The sequence below is a fragment of the Neomonachus schauinslandi genome, chromosome 4, assembly GCF_002201575.2.
Source record: "Neomonachus schauinslandi chromosome 4, ASM220157v2, whole genome shotgun sequence".
Classification (NCBI taxonomy): domain Eukaryota; kingdom Metazoa; phylum Chordata; class Mammalia; order Carnivora; family Phocidae; genus Neomonachus; species Neomonachus schauinslandi.
Window position 1 is genome coordinate 69,199,990 of NC_058406.1, and position 12,942 is coordinate 69,212,931.

The 12,942-nt window shown below is 42.3% G+C and overlaps 1 protein-coding gene across 1 annotated transcript in view; it reads left to right on the plus strand.

Moving 5' to 3' along the window:
* The window catches only part of SAMD13 (sterile alpha motif domain containing 13), a 43,812-nt gene that overhangs the window by 21,217 nt on the left and 9,653 nt on the right, over positions 1 to 12,942 (plus strand). The window contains exon 4 of the mRNA XM_021690314.1: positions 6,269 to 6,380. Coding sequence (XP_021545989.1) covers positions 6,269 to 6,380 — 112 coding nt within the window. The remainder of the gene's footprint in view (positions 1 to 6,268; positions 6,381 to 12,942) is intronic.

Here is a 12,942-nt window from a genome sequence, read left to right on the forward strand (position 1 = left end):
TAACCTTTTTCATCATTTAGCTGAGTTGAGATTTTCCCCTTCGCTAGATGATGAGTTCCCATGGCTCATCAGGCGCCTGGCTTATAGTAAGCAGATTAAAATTAATTAATGTTTGGAACAAAAGATTGGGCATATCAGGAACAGGACTTTTAACCAGTACCTTTTAAAAATGAGTAGGGTTTGATCTTTGGAAGCTGAATCAACAGAGCTCTGAACAGCATAACCAAGCTGTGGATATGGGAAAATCCAGGATGTTGCCCAGTTGGATTTCAGTACAAACTTAGAATGGGAAATAAGCCTGGAAAGTTATGTTTGAATCAAATTTGTGAATGCCAAGCTAAAGAATTTGAAATATACAGAAGGCTTGAAGAATTATTTGCTTTTTCAGTGCTTTCATTGCTTGAGTATGCTGCAGCTAAATGCAGTCAACTCTTATTTATCAGAGTATTAAAAAATGAAAAATGTACTGTCAAGAAACCTTGAATCATCTTTTCTCTTTTTAGGCCTGCCTTTTAGCCAGAATCCTGCTAGTTTGGTTGAAGGGAGAGGAAGAAAGGAATAGAGATAAAACTAAAGCTCATTTAATTGCTTCATTGTTAGATATGGCATAGGCAAAAAAAAAAAATCAATATCAATTTATTACAATCAGAATTATATTGCTTTTAACCAAAGGCTGTTCTAAGATGGGCAAAGAGTAGTTTAATTTAATTTTGAAAATATTAGCTATAAAGATCAAGGCACTACAAAATTAGAATGCATTTCTGAGTGGAAACATAAGTAACATTGAGAATTACCTTTATAAAAAGAGTAATGTGATAAATATATCACTATAATATATTAACTAGTGTCTAAAATAACTTTTGCTGTGAACTTTAAAGCAGAAATGCAATTAATGAGTATAATGGGGTTTTTGAAATCTCATGTGGATTATATTTATCCACAGTTTCCTTTTGGTCTGCTCAACCCTCAGAATCTAGAATATCATGAGTACTAAAAACTATACACGTGCTAGGTTCTGAGAAAGGGTTTCAACTATGTTCCACCTGCCTTCACTAATGTGTAAAGAGGAAATGGAGACTTCTGCTGCCAGCGCTTAAAATTACAGTATGTCAACATGAAAAACACTCACAATAAGGTCTCCATCTGCATGTACCTGCCAAATTTGTTATTTATTGCATTTCTGTCCCAATTATTATGTCTCTAGCTCTCTTTAGAAATGAGGTGATTGTTTAATTAAGGGATAATTGTTTCCCAGTGTGAATTATCCATGCATGATATAATTTTTATCAATAATACGATATACTTAACCCATATGCACAGGGACTAAATGGTGACTGGGTTAAATGGAAACATTGGTTTGATTAAGTGACAGGATCATAGATAAATTCTGCCCTTCATTTCTTGCTAATTTTTTGTAATAAGTTAAAATACTATATATATATATATAGATCCCATACCTGGAAAAATATTCATGAATTTATCATCTTTATATAGCATATTTTAAGAAACATTTTTGCTATGATGATAGTGAGTAACAAGTATCAAATGATAATAGATTATCATTTTATATCTGCCATCTCATTTCATTGGTGCAAATTAGCAGCCACAATGGGAACCACCATCTGGGAGGTGTTTTGAACAGTGCCATTTAAATTCCTTCTGGAATTTGACATGCACAAGTTATAAGAAAAGATTTGGAGAGAATGGTCCATTTAAAAGGCAACAAAGTGGGCGCCTGGCTGGCTCAGTTGGTTAGGCGACTGCCTTCGGCTCAGGTCATGATCCTGGAGTCCCTGGATCGAGTCCCGCATTGGGCTCCCTGCTCGGCAGGGAGTCTGCTTCTCCCTCTGACCCTCCCCCCTCTCATGTGCTCTCTCTCTCATTCTCTCTCTCTCAAATAAATAAATAAAATCTTTTAAAAAAATAAAAAAATAAATAAAAGGCAACAAAGTGTCTCAGTTTGGTTACAAATAGCAGTCCTTTAGGAGACGTATGGCTTTCCCAGTGGGGAAGGGTAACACTTAAATCCATCCTCTGAAATGTACTCATAATTTCATGTGGCCTCGGCACTCCACCCCTACCCCCAGCTCCCACTTTCATGTTGCCCTTGATCATCGTCAGTTGTCTCCTTAAAACTGTTACCAAAACCACTGGAACCCCTGTGAAATTATTCATCATACTTTATCATAAACAACCTTGAAGTGACATGTGCCTGCATGTCCCTGCCTCTGCAAGGCATCCCCCCTCAAGGCCTAACTTAGGATGTGTTTGAAGCAATAGATGCCTTTCAAAATCGCTGTTGAAGATCCTGAGGTGTCCTATCAGGCAGAACCTTCTGCACCTTCCAGCGGGTGCATCTTCAGTAACACTTGTGCAGCCCTCAGTTCGAGTATTACTTAGAGGTAGCTGTTTACATGTCTGCTTCCCTCACCAGATTGCTAGCTCTTTGAGGGCAAGGACTATGCATTCCTATCCTCATAACCCTGCATCTAGCCCTGGACTGAGAAGTTGGTAGGCTTGAAGTAAATATTTGTTGTATCAAGGAGTTGAGTGGAAAAGCATAGATTTGGAAGCAAGCGTATATGGAATCCAATCCTGGCTTTATCTACTGTGTGGTTTGGGGTGAGTTTCTTAACCTTTCTGAGCCTTAGTTTTCCTAAATACAGGTTACAGTAGGCAGTTGACAAGGAGTTAGGAGGCTGATAATAGGAAATGTATGAAAAGCATATTGTAGACTCTACATACTCTCTGGTTCTTAGTCCACTGACATAACAGAGCTTTGCTGTTCATCAACAGTGCACCTGAGCCCTGCGCTAGGTGCCGGAGAGCTTAAGAGATGAAGATAGGCAGGTTTCTCCTCTCGGGATGTGAGTAATCTAACACTGTGATTTGTCTTCTACATTATTTGGTGGTTTTTTGCTCTCAAGCCTAAACTTAGGGTGGATCAATCACTAAATGCACTGATTGGTTTCATGCTCCTCGTTTCTTCTGCATGGGTCTCCTTACCCTAAATATGAGAGTGTGCCTGGTTTTCCATTGCTCCTCTTCCTCATGCTACACTGTCAGCAGTATTGTAACATCTTTGTTCTCTGCCGCATTGCTAATTCTCAAGAATAGTTCACAATTGTGGAAGTGATGATGTCATATCCCAGCAGAATAAGAATCAGGAAAACCTCCTATCCTAAAATTACAAGGTACATACTTTGTTATTACAATTAGATAGCTATTCTTTATGAGGAAAGGCAGTTAATTGAAGTCAGCCACAAGGAGAGTGAATTCAGATGTTTTCTGGGGCACTTAAACGTATATCCGATGAGACTCTCTGCTCACTGCTAGAAGTGAGCTGATTAGGAAACTTAAAAGACTTGTTAGAACAATGAACTCCTTTCTAAACATTCTTCGAACCCACCTTAAGCAAGGGAGAGAAGGAAAATGGTATCTTAAAGGAACTGCCCAGTGTCAGCTCATGATCACCTATGTTAATGGGATGATGGAAAAAATCCCAGCATGTGGATAATTTTTAAAAACCCATTTAACTTTGACTTTAAAATACATAGTTAATATTTGGCAATGTTAGGGTGAAAGTAGTTTTTCCCCGCTGTATATTACCTGTTAAATGGTAAGAAGTTGTGTGTGTGTGTGTGTAGTAAGCCTGCATATATATGAGTGCATGTGTGCATGGGCATGCAGTGTTTATAGATTCACAGTCTCTAAGCTCCAAAGGGAAAACACTATTAGCTAGTCAGCATTGCCTTTCAATTAAATGTTGTGTTGATAAATCATTGATCCTGTGTGCCATTGATTAAAGGTTCTCTTGTCTTGAGTTAGGATAGAAGTTTTGTTTTTTAATCAAATATTTTAAGTTCCTACTACGAGCAAAACGTTATGCTGGCGGTGAGGCAGAGATACAGCTAGTCCCTTGACTTTTGGATGTTTGAAGGTTTTCAGGAATCCTCGGAGTCTGGGCAATTTCATTTCCATTAAAAGTAACATGAATCCTTTCAACTTTCACTAGCATGTTGAACCTCCTGCCCATGCTTAGTTCTAGGCCAAATTTTCTTCTCACCCTCTCCCAAGATTTCAGTTACTAACTAAAAATTCTATCTCCCAAATGTGTACCTCCAGCCCATTCATCTGCTTTGAGTATCAGACTCAATCCCACATTAAATCTCTGCTTGGATGTAGATGGTACCCAAAATTCAGTGTATTCAACTAAACGTGGCAGTGCCATCTGAGTGCAGTTACCACCATCCGTCCAGTTCCATGATACTTCCATCTCCTTCATTCTCTATGTCTAGTCCACCACTAAGTCATGCTGATTTTCTTGGTTAAAAATCCTTTAAATCCACACACTTCCTCCCCTTGTCCATAGCCACCACTCTAGTCTGGATCACCATGATCTCTTGTGTGGATGACTGGAGTAGGCCACCTCTCACTGGTACCCCTTCTTCCCCTCTGGCTCATCTCCAGTTCTCTTTTTCAAAATGCAAATCTGATCAGGTCACCCCCTTTACATAAGACCATTTAGCAATCTTCATTGCTCATAGACAAAAATCCAGAATCTTCAGCGTGGCCTCCAAGACCTGCATGCCTCCCTTGACTGTATATATTCCTGCCAAAGAGCCTGGAATAATCTTCACCTGATTTCATACGGTTAACTTCTGGCTGCTTTCTAGACCTTACCCCAAGATAAACTTCCACAGGAATGCATCCCCTAGCCCCTTAAACTGCCATAGTACAGTGTACCTCTCCTTCACAGCACTTACCACAATGGGCAGCTGTGCATTTAGTTGTATGATTACTGATCATTGTCTATCCCCACAGGACTGTAGGTCCACAAGAGTAAGGACCATGTCTGTTTGCTCATTAGTGTATTCCTAGCAGGAGAGCTGGCAGGAGCTTTGTTCTGAAGGATTTCCCAAGCCAAGTTAAGCTATTTGGAATTCATCTTAAAGACAATGGAAAGCTTCTGATGGATTTTAAGCAGGGGAGCAATGTGATTAAATGTACACTTTGGATGAGGTGTAGAGAAATCCAGACAAATACTGCTGAAAGAGAAATGAGGCAGTCACAGTAATGGCGGGTCCTTGCCATTCTTTCTCTATTTTCCTATCCCTCCTTTCTAAATCCAGTGAGGCACATGACCCATAGAACTTCTCAGATGCTTGATCATCATCTAGTCATGTGAATATTGGTTGAGTTCCTAAGTATATGCTTGACACTAAGAATAATAAAATGGTTCTGGCCCAGATGTGTATCCCTAACCCACATCTCCCATTCTGATGGGAAAGACTGTCCAATAAGTAGAGAGTATAATCCAGTGTGGAAAATGCTGCAATGGGAGTTTGAATGGAGTTCTCGAATGCAGAGGAGTTTATAACTAAAACAGTTCCCTGGGGCCAGAAAATGCCTCACAGAGGAGATGGCATGGGAACTAGAATGAAGTAGGTAGGAATGGTGGATTGTGTCAAGTAGAGACAAACGAGGGGGCATTGTAAGTGGCTGGAAGAGCACGTGCAAAGGCCCAGAACTGTGAAAGGGCACAGCATTTGGGGGAATGGCTTTAGCTCTGCAATTTCACAGCTGTAGAGAGAATGTGTGGGGATGGGGATGGGCAAGGTGGTAGGAGATGGCAAAAGACAGGTACATGGGGGCCATATTGTACAGGGCCTTCTTAATTCAGGAGTATGAGTATCATCCTGTGAGTTGCCAGAAATCATGGAACCACTCCTAAAATCTCTGGATTAAAAACCAATTCGTGGGCGCCTGGGTGGCTCAGTTGGTTAAGCGACTGCCTTCAGCTCAGGTCATGATCCCAGGGTCCTGGGATCGAGTCCCGCATCGGGCTCCCTGCTCTGCGGGGAGCCTGCTTCTCCCTCTCCCACTCCCCCTGCCTGTGTTCCCTCTCTCGCTGTGTCTCTCTCTGTCAAATAAATAAATAAAATCTTTTAAAAAATTAAAAATTAAAAAATAAAAATAAAAAAAAATAAAAACCAATTCATGAGGAAGCACTTCATATGAAGGGTCTAATGGTTTATTAGGAAAACAGTGCCTGAGCCAGTAAGAGTAATTATGTCCTGAACCCAAGAAACATAAGAATGATTATGTTCCTGAGAGGTAACATAATGGGATCTGGGCCTTTGAGGGAAGAGAGGGACATGGTTCTAGCAAGCTTACCAGGGCCTGCCCCTAGGAGACTGAGTAGTGAGCCAGGCCACACACTCTTGCCTGCTCTGCCATGCCAAGTGTCTGGGTTTGTGTTTTGCAGTTCCATGGAGAATGGGAGGCCGCCGGATCCTGCAGACTGGGCCGTGATGGATGTCGTCAACTATTTTCGAACAGCAGGATTTGAGGAGCAAGCTAGTGCTTTTCAGGAGCAGGTAAGTCTGTCTAGAGAAACCCATGATGAACAGTTACCTCTTCCTCACAGTGGGCAGAGGGAGTGAGGAGGAAGAGGACCGGAGAGCAGGGAGGGATCTGTGAGGCTCTGCATGTCCTCCACATCAAACACCGATCATACCAGAGCACTGAAGAGGGTGGGAAAAGAGAGAAGAAAAGTGACGAGCTAATGACTCCTTCCTGAGAGAGGGGAACCCATGCCCTGAGACACAGTGATAGCTGCAGGAAGGAGGGCTAACGCTCAGTTACATCTGCGTCTTCTGAAAGATGGGACAGCCTTACCCTCACCACAGACACACTGGAAAGCAGAAACCAAGAAGAAAGGGAAGTGAGGGGCAGATCTGACTAGAGACATGCAGCACCATCCACTACTGGCCCAGCACCAACCGAGCTAGGAGGCCCCCTCCGATTTGCATTCCAGGTGCTTAGAAAGGTAGAGTGGAAAGAGTACAGATTTAGAGTCAAATCCCGGTTCTTCTAACTCTGTGTGACCCTGGGCAAGTTACTGTCTCTCTCTGAGTCTTGCTTTCACATCCACAACATGAGGCTATCAATGCCCAACTCAATAGGGTGGTGGTGTGAGGATTAAGGAACTTTGTCTGTACAGTGCCTAGGGTAGGTCTTGGCACAGTGTTGATGCCCCTCAAAGTGTTAATTCCCTTCCCTCAGGTCCAGGATTGGTATTGAAAGGAGGGAGTAGGGGGTCCCTCTCCATTGTTGAGGTGATTCCTGACTTCCATTTTTTAGGCTGGGCCAGCTCTGTAAGGATGGTGCCCAAGGGGCTTTAACCATGAGGAAGCACATTGAGGAGGCATGTTGTGGTCCACACCAGACCAGCTCTGTAGGGAAACAGAGATCCTATCTCCCTATCAGTGAAGGCTGCAGTTTTCTAAGCATTACATTTACTTTTCCAGAATTGTAATATAATTGATAGAATTATAAACTGAGGAATGTGTCTGGCTGCTTCTTCCATATCCATTTAGCTCTTATGCTCTTAAGCTGGGTTTGGCTAGGGAAACTTTATATATATATATCTCAATCTCTAAATCTCCTTCAATATTTTCTTCAAACCTGATATCTCTCTCTCTCTCTCTCCTCCCCCCCCCATATATATACACACACATATATAGTTGTTGCTGTTGTTAATTTGGAAAATTTGCTGAAATAGCAGCTTAAATCACTTCACACCCACCAGAATAGCTAAAATTAGAAAGATTGATAAATTTAAATGTTCATGAAGATGTAGAACAAACACATTCTCCTGTATTGTTAGTGGGGATGTAAAATACTCATACATCTACCCCATGATCCAGCAGTTTCATTCCTGAGTATTTACCCAAGGGAAATGGAAACATATGTCCATAAAAGATCTGTTCAAAATTATTCTTAGTGGCTTTATTCATAATAGTCTAAAACTGGAAGCCTAAGTGTCCATCACTGGGAGAATGCGGTATAGTCACACAGTGGAATATACCCAGTAATACAAAGGAAAAACTAGTAATGTGTAAAGAAGTTTGGATGAATCTCAAAGTATCATATTGAGTAAGAGAACCCTTACACAGGAGTTCTTATTGAACAGTTCCTATCTTGGTCTGTTCAGGCTGCTATAACAAAAATACTATGAACTGGGTGGCTTATGAGCAACAAACATTTATTTCTCACAGTTTCAGAGGCTGAGGATTCCAAGACTAACAAGGCTGCAGACTGGGTGTTTGGTGAGGGCCTGCCTCCTAGACAGCTGTATTTTTGCTGTGTCCTCACATGGAGGAAGGGATGAGAGAGCTGGGGCTCCTTTTGTAAGGGCACTAATCTGTATAATCACCTCCTAAGGGCCCTACCTCCTAACACCATTACCAATTACCTCTAATACCCCCTGGAGATTACGTTTCAACATACGAATTTTGGGGAGACACAAACATTCAGACCATAGCAATTTCATCTAGATGAAGGTTGAGAACAGGAAAATGCATCATTGGTAGCAAGAAGTAAAACAGTGGTTGCCTCTGGATAGGTGGGAGTGGAGAATGGCTGTAAAGTGGCATGAAGGAACATTGTGTGTCTTGATGAGGGTTTGGGCTACATGTATCTGCTTCCAGTAGATGCACTGAGATGCACAGGCATATACAGATGTTACAGGTCTGTGTGCTACATAGCCTCTACATTTTACCTCAAAAGAAAAGGAATTATAAAAAAACATTAAGCAATTAGTAGTATGCAAACTGAAGTGTTTAGGGGAATACACTGATTTATATAACTTACTTTGAAATGCATCAAAATACGGATTGACAATTGGATAGAGGAAGGCGTAGAGGGATAAACATGTGATAAAGCAGTACAGAAAATGTTAATTGTAGAGTCTAGGGTGGTGGTCATGTGGGTGTTCACTATATGTTCTTAAAACTTCATGTTTGAAAATTTTTATAATAAAATCGGGGGAAAATCGCTCAGGTTGAAAGGTGAAGGCCTACCAGCTGGAACATATTTTATTTTAGTTTTTAATAGAGTAATATCCATTTGTGTCATTACAGTTGAATAACTCTCTTCTAAAATTAAATTTAAATAATATTGTAAAAGGTTAACCAAAGAAAGGACTCAGCTGAAAGGTCTCTTGGCCCAATTCCCAGCTGCCCATAAGCATTTTTCAGATTGGACTTTTACTCAGACTCCTCTGAGGCCGATGTCCCAGACTGGCGGGGAGGGGTTGTCCTTTGGGCCTTCCAGATTCTGTGCAGGACCTGAGAATGGAGTTGGCCAGCTCTGAGCTTGGCCCAGGAGCAGGCCCTTTCTCCCAGGGATGACATCACCCTGGCAAGGCATTAGTGGGAAGCAAAAGGAACAGACTCTCCCAAAGCAATTCATTCAGAAGTCCTTCAAGCGGGCAAAGGGCATCATCTTGCTACTGTGCTGAGCCCAACTCAGGAGCCTGAGAAATGAATTCCTAGGGCACTGGAGTTTTGCAAGCATGGTCTAGAAGCTCAAGCTCCTTCATTCTCATGGAAGGGCAGTTAGGTGGAAGAAAGAGTCTGCCTTAAATTATTCCCTGGAAGTGATCCAAATCTTCTTCCTGCCATGTAATTCTCATCATCTTTCCTCTTCTCTTTAAAGGAGGTAGAGGGAGGGCAAGGAGGGAACCACTAGTCAGGCTTAGCCTGGTAAGATAAGTAGCTGCTGTGATTTCCATGAGGACTGAGAATCAGGATCCTTTACCAGGTTACCCTGCCTCTTCTGTCATCACGCCTCAGAAAGCTTTATGTTTCACCTTCAAGGATCTTCCTGTCAGTGAACCTGAAGTTCACCCTAGATGGGAAGACCGCCACCCCCAGCCCAAACTGACCCTTTGGAACATGACCCTTCCAGGCACATCTTCTAGGTCACGACAGCAGAGAAACAATAAGGACTACATGTTGAAATCTCCTTGGGGAAAGCTTTGCCCTGCCATTGGACAGAAACAGCACAGAGCTGGAAACTACCCTCACACTACCTTGGAAAAGGGCAGGTCCAGAAAGGATAGTACCATTGCCAATGATGTGGGGAGCTTAGTGTCTTGGCCGACAGTGGTGGACTGAATGTTTGTGCCCCTCCAAATTCCCAAATTCGTATGCTGAAACCCTAACTCCCAATATGATGACATTATGTGGTGGGCCTTGGGAGATAATCAGATTTAGATGAGGTCATGAATGTGGAGCCCTCGTGATGGGAGTAGTACCCTGAAGAGAAGAGCCCAGAGAGCTTGCTCTGTCTTTCTCTGTCATGTGAGGATGCAGCGAGAGGATAGCCACCTGCCAGCCAGGAAGAGGGCTTCACCAAGAACCTGACCATGCTCGCACTGTGAGCTTGGACTTCCAGCCTCCAGAACTGTGATCAGAACTTAGAGCTGACTAAAACAGTGGCATTGATGCTGGACATGTCCACCCTCAGCTGGGCTGACTTTGAGGAGAATATCCGCCTTCATGGTATGGTCTCACAGTACGATCCTGGATATTCTGTTGCTGTAGCACCAGACACAGAGGTGGCTTTCTAGTATACCTCCCTGGAAGATATCCGGCCATTGAGTGAGGTTTGTCCAAAGGGCCAGAACGGCATCCCATGTTTCTTTGGTAGGAAGCATCTGGTGAAGCTGGTGATCTTTGCATGACCTCCTTTTCTCTGAGCAGGCACACTGCCACATGACAATGATTTCTATTAAATTTCCTTCTGGTGTGATGATCTCTATCAAGTTTTCTTCTGGAAAACCTCTTTTGAGCCTACCATGCGAGCCACAACTATAAGCCAAAAGAATTGCCGAAAGGGAGGTTCTAACCAAGCCCCTGCCCGGACCCTTGCACCACCCCCGTGACCCAGTGTCAGTAGTATGTGTGTTTCAAGTTGTTTTACTGTTCTGGCCAGTTGCCTTTAAGACCAATGATATCCCTCTTCCTTGGCTCACTGACCTCATTAACATCGTGCTCCAGAGGGTTCACTGGCCAGTAGGAGCAGGAGCCAGTGGGAGTCCTTCCTAGAGGAGGCAGTAATGACGACTCTGTCAGTACTCTTTCCCATGGACACTGTGGGGTGATGGCAGTTTTCCCAAGTGTCTTCTGGCAGGCAGATCTCTCATGCTGTGGTGAGTCCTAGTTTCTTTTCTCCTGATTGACACTGGTCACTGGAGGATCCTGAAGAGTTTGCCTTTCTAGAACTCAGATTTCTATAACATGAATGTTGATTTAAACAGACAGAATATTGCTCAGGCTGTTGCTTTAATAGTCAAGTGTTAGCTTAGACCTGGCCTTCATGAAGTATGCTTTCAATGCACAGCACAGAGCACAAAACTACCTGAGATGTTGTATATACACAGTTGAATTTTGGTGACTAGATGATAAAAAATTGACACTTGCCCATACATATGGGTTGCCTGGTTTTCAAGAGTCAAAGGTACTTCAGGAATTTTACTTTCCTAAGAGCATTAGTTTTTAAGAGAACCTTTTGACTAACTTCATTCCAAAGCCTCTCCACCTTCTTCATAGAACATTTAGGACAAGGTTTACTGTGTCAGCCTCTGAAGGCTAAATGAGCACCATTCTCTGGTGGAAAGCCATTTCTATTGACAGTGCTTTTAGTTGCCAGTTAAGGAATGCTGGCGGTCCAGGACAGCACCATCACCACTCAGACTGGACCCTAATGCAGGTCCCAGATAGCTCTGCCCCTCATAATGTAGTCACTTCACTTCCATGTCTTCATCTGTCTGATTCACGTACTCAGATTGTACATGACGAAGATGGAAGGCAGCGATCTGCCATTCAGTCAGTGTCATATAATTCATATTGTTCGGATTCCTCAAACTTACAAGTAAGTAACATCAGTGATTCTGTTTCTGGAACAATATGTATCACTGAGGTAATTTTTTTCTGGGAGTATCATGACAACATAGTATACAATTCATGGTGACAAATTAATTTTACTCTATTATCTCCTCACTTTCCCAAACCACATGTATAAGAGCAGTATTTTACTCTGAAATACCCAACTGGTTGTTTAAGCCATTCATTTAAAATGCAAAGATTGACATTTTTTTCAGATGACTATTTGCTAACTTTCTGAAGCTACTGACTAAACAAATGTGAGTAAAAATTCTCACTGCTACAAATTGCCAATAACACTACTTCCAAAAGGAGTAGTAAAGTGGGAAGGCCAATCAGAGCAACTCTGAGCCTAGTGGCCCAAGTCATCGCCAGAGATTTCAACTGTAGTGATTTTGGTGGATATTTTCTTTTTTTTTTAAGATTTTATTTATTTATTTGAGAGAGAGCGAACATGAGCTGGGAGAGGGACAGTGGGAGAAGGAGAAGCAGACTCCCCACTCAGCAGGGAGCCTCATATGAGGCTCAGTCCCAGGACCCTGAGATCATAACCGACTGAGCCACCCAGGCACCCCTGTGGTGGATATTTCTACTTAGACCCAGTACAAATCCAGGTTTTGGGAGGTCTAAACCTTTTACAATTTTAAGAGCCCTTCTTGGGGAAAGAAATTCAAAAATATGAATACAGAATTACTGAGGCAAAAGTTAAGCTTCATTAGCTTCATGGTAAATTCAGCTCAGAGTGAGACCAGTTAAAACCCCACAAACTGGGGGGCACCTGGGTGGCTCAGTTGTTAAGCATCTGCCTTCAGCTCAGGTCATGATCCCAGGACCCTCATCAGGCTCCCTGCTCAGTGGGAACCCTGCTTCTCCCCTCCCACTCCCCTGCTTGTGTTCCCTCTCTCACTGTGTCTCTCTCTGTCAAATAAATAAATAAAATCTTTTTAAAAAAACCCACAAATTGGAAGTAACACTTATTACTTTATCAGCATTTTATAATACCAACTACTATAAATATTTAAGGTGCTTTGACACATGATATTTCTTAACAGTTGAAGGCTTCTGAAATGTTTAAAATATTTTATAACATAATCAATAGGGGAAGTGGCAACTCAAACTCTGCTGATGCGTCCTTCCAGTCTATAAATATTTAGGAAGTAGTTAAAAAATAGATGGATGATGCTAACAATAAGAAAATAGCCAAGAG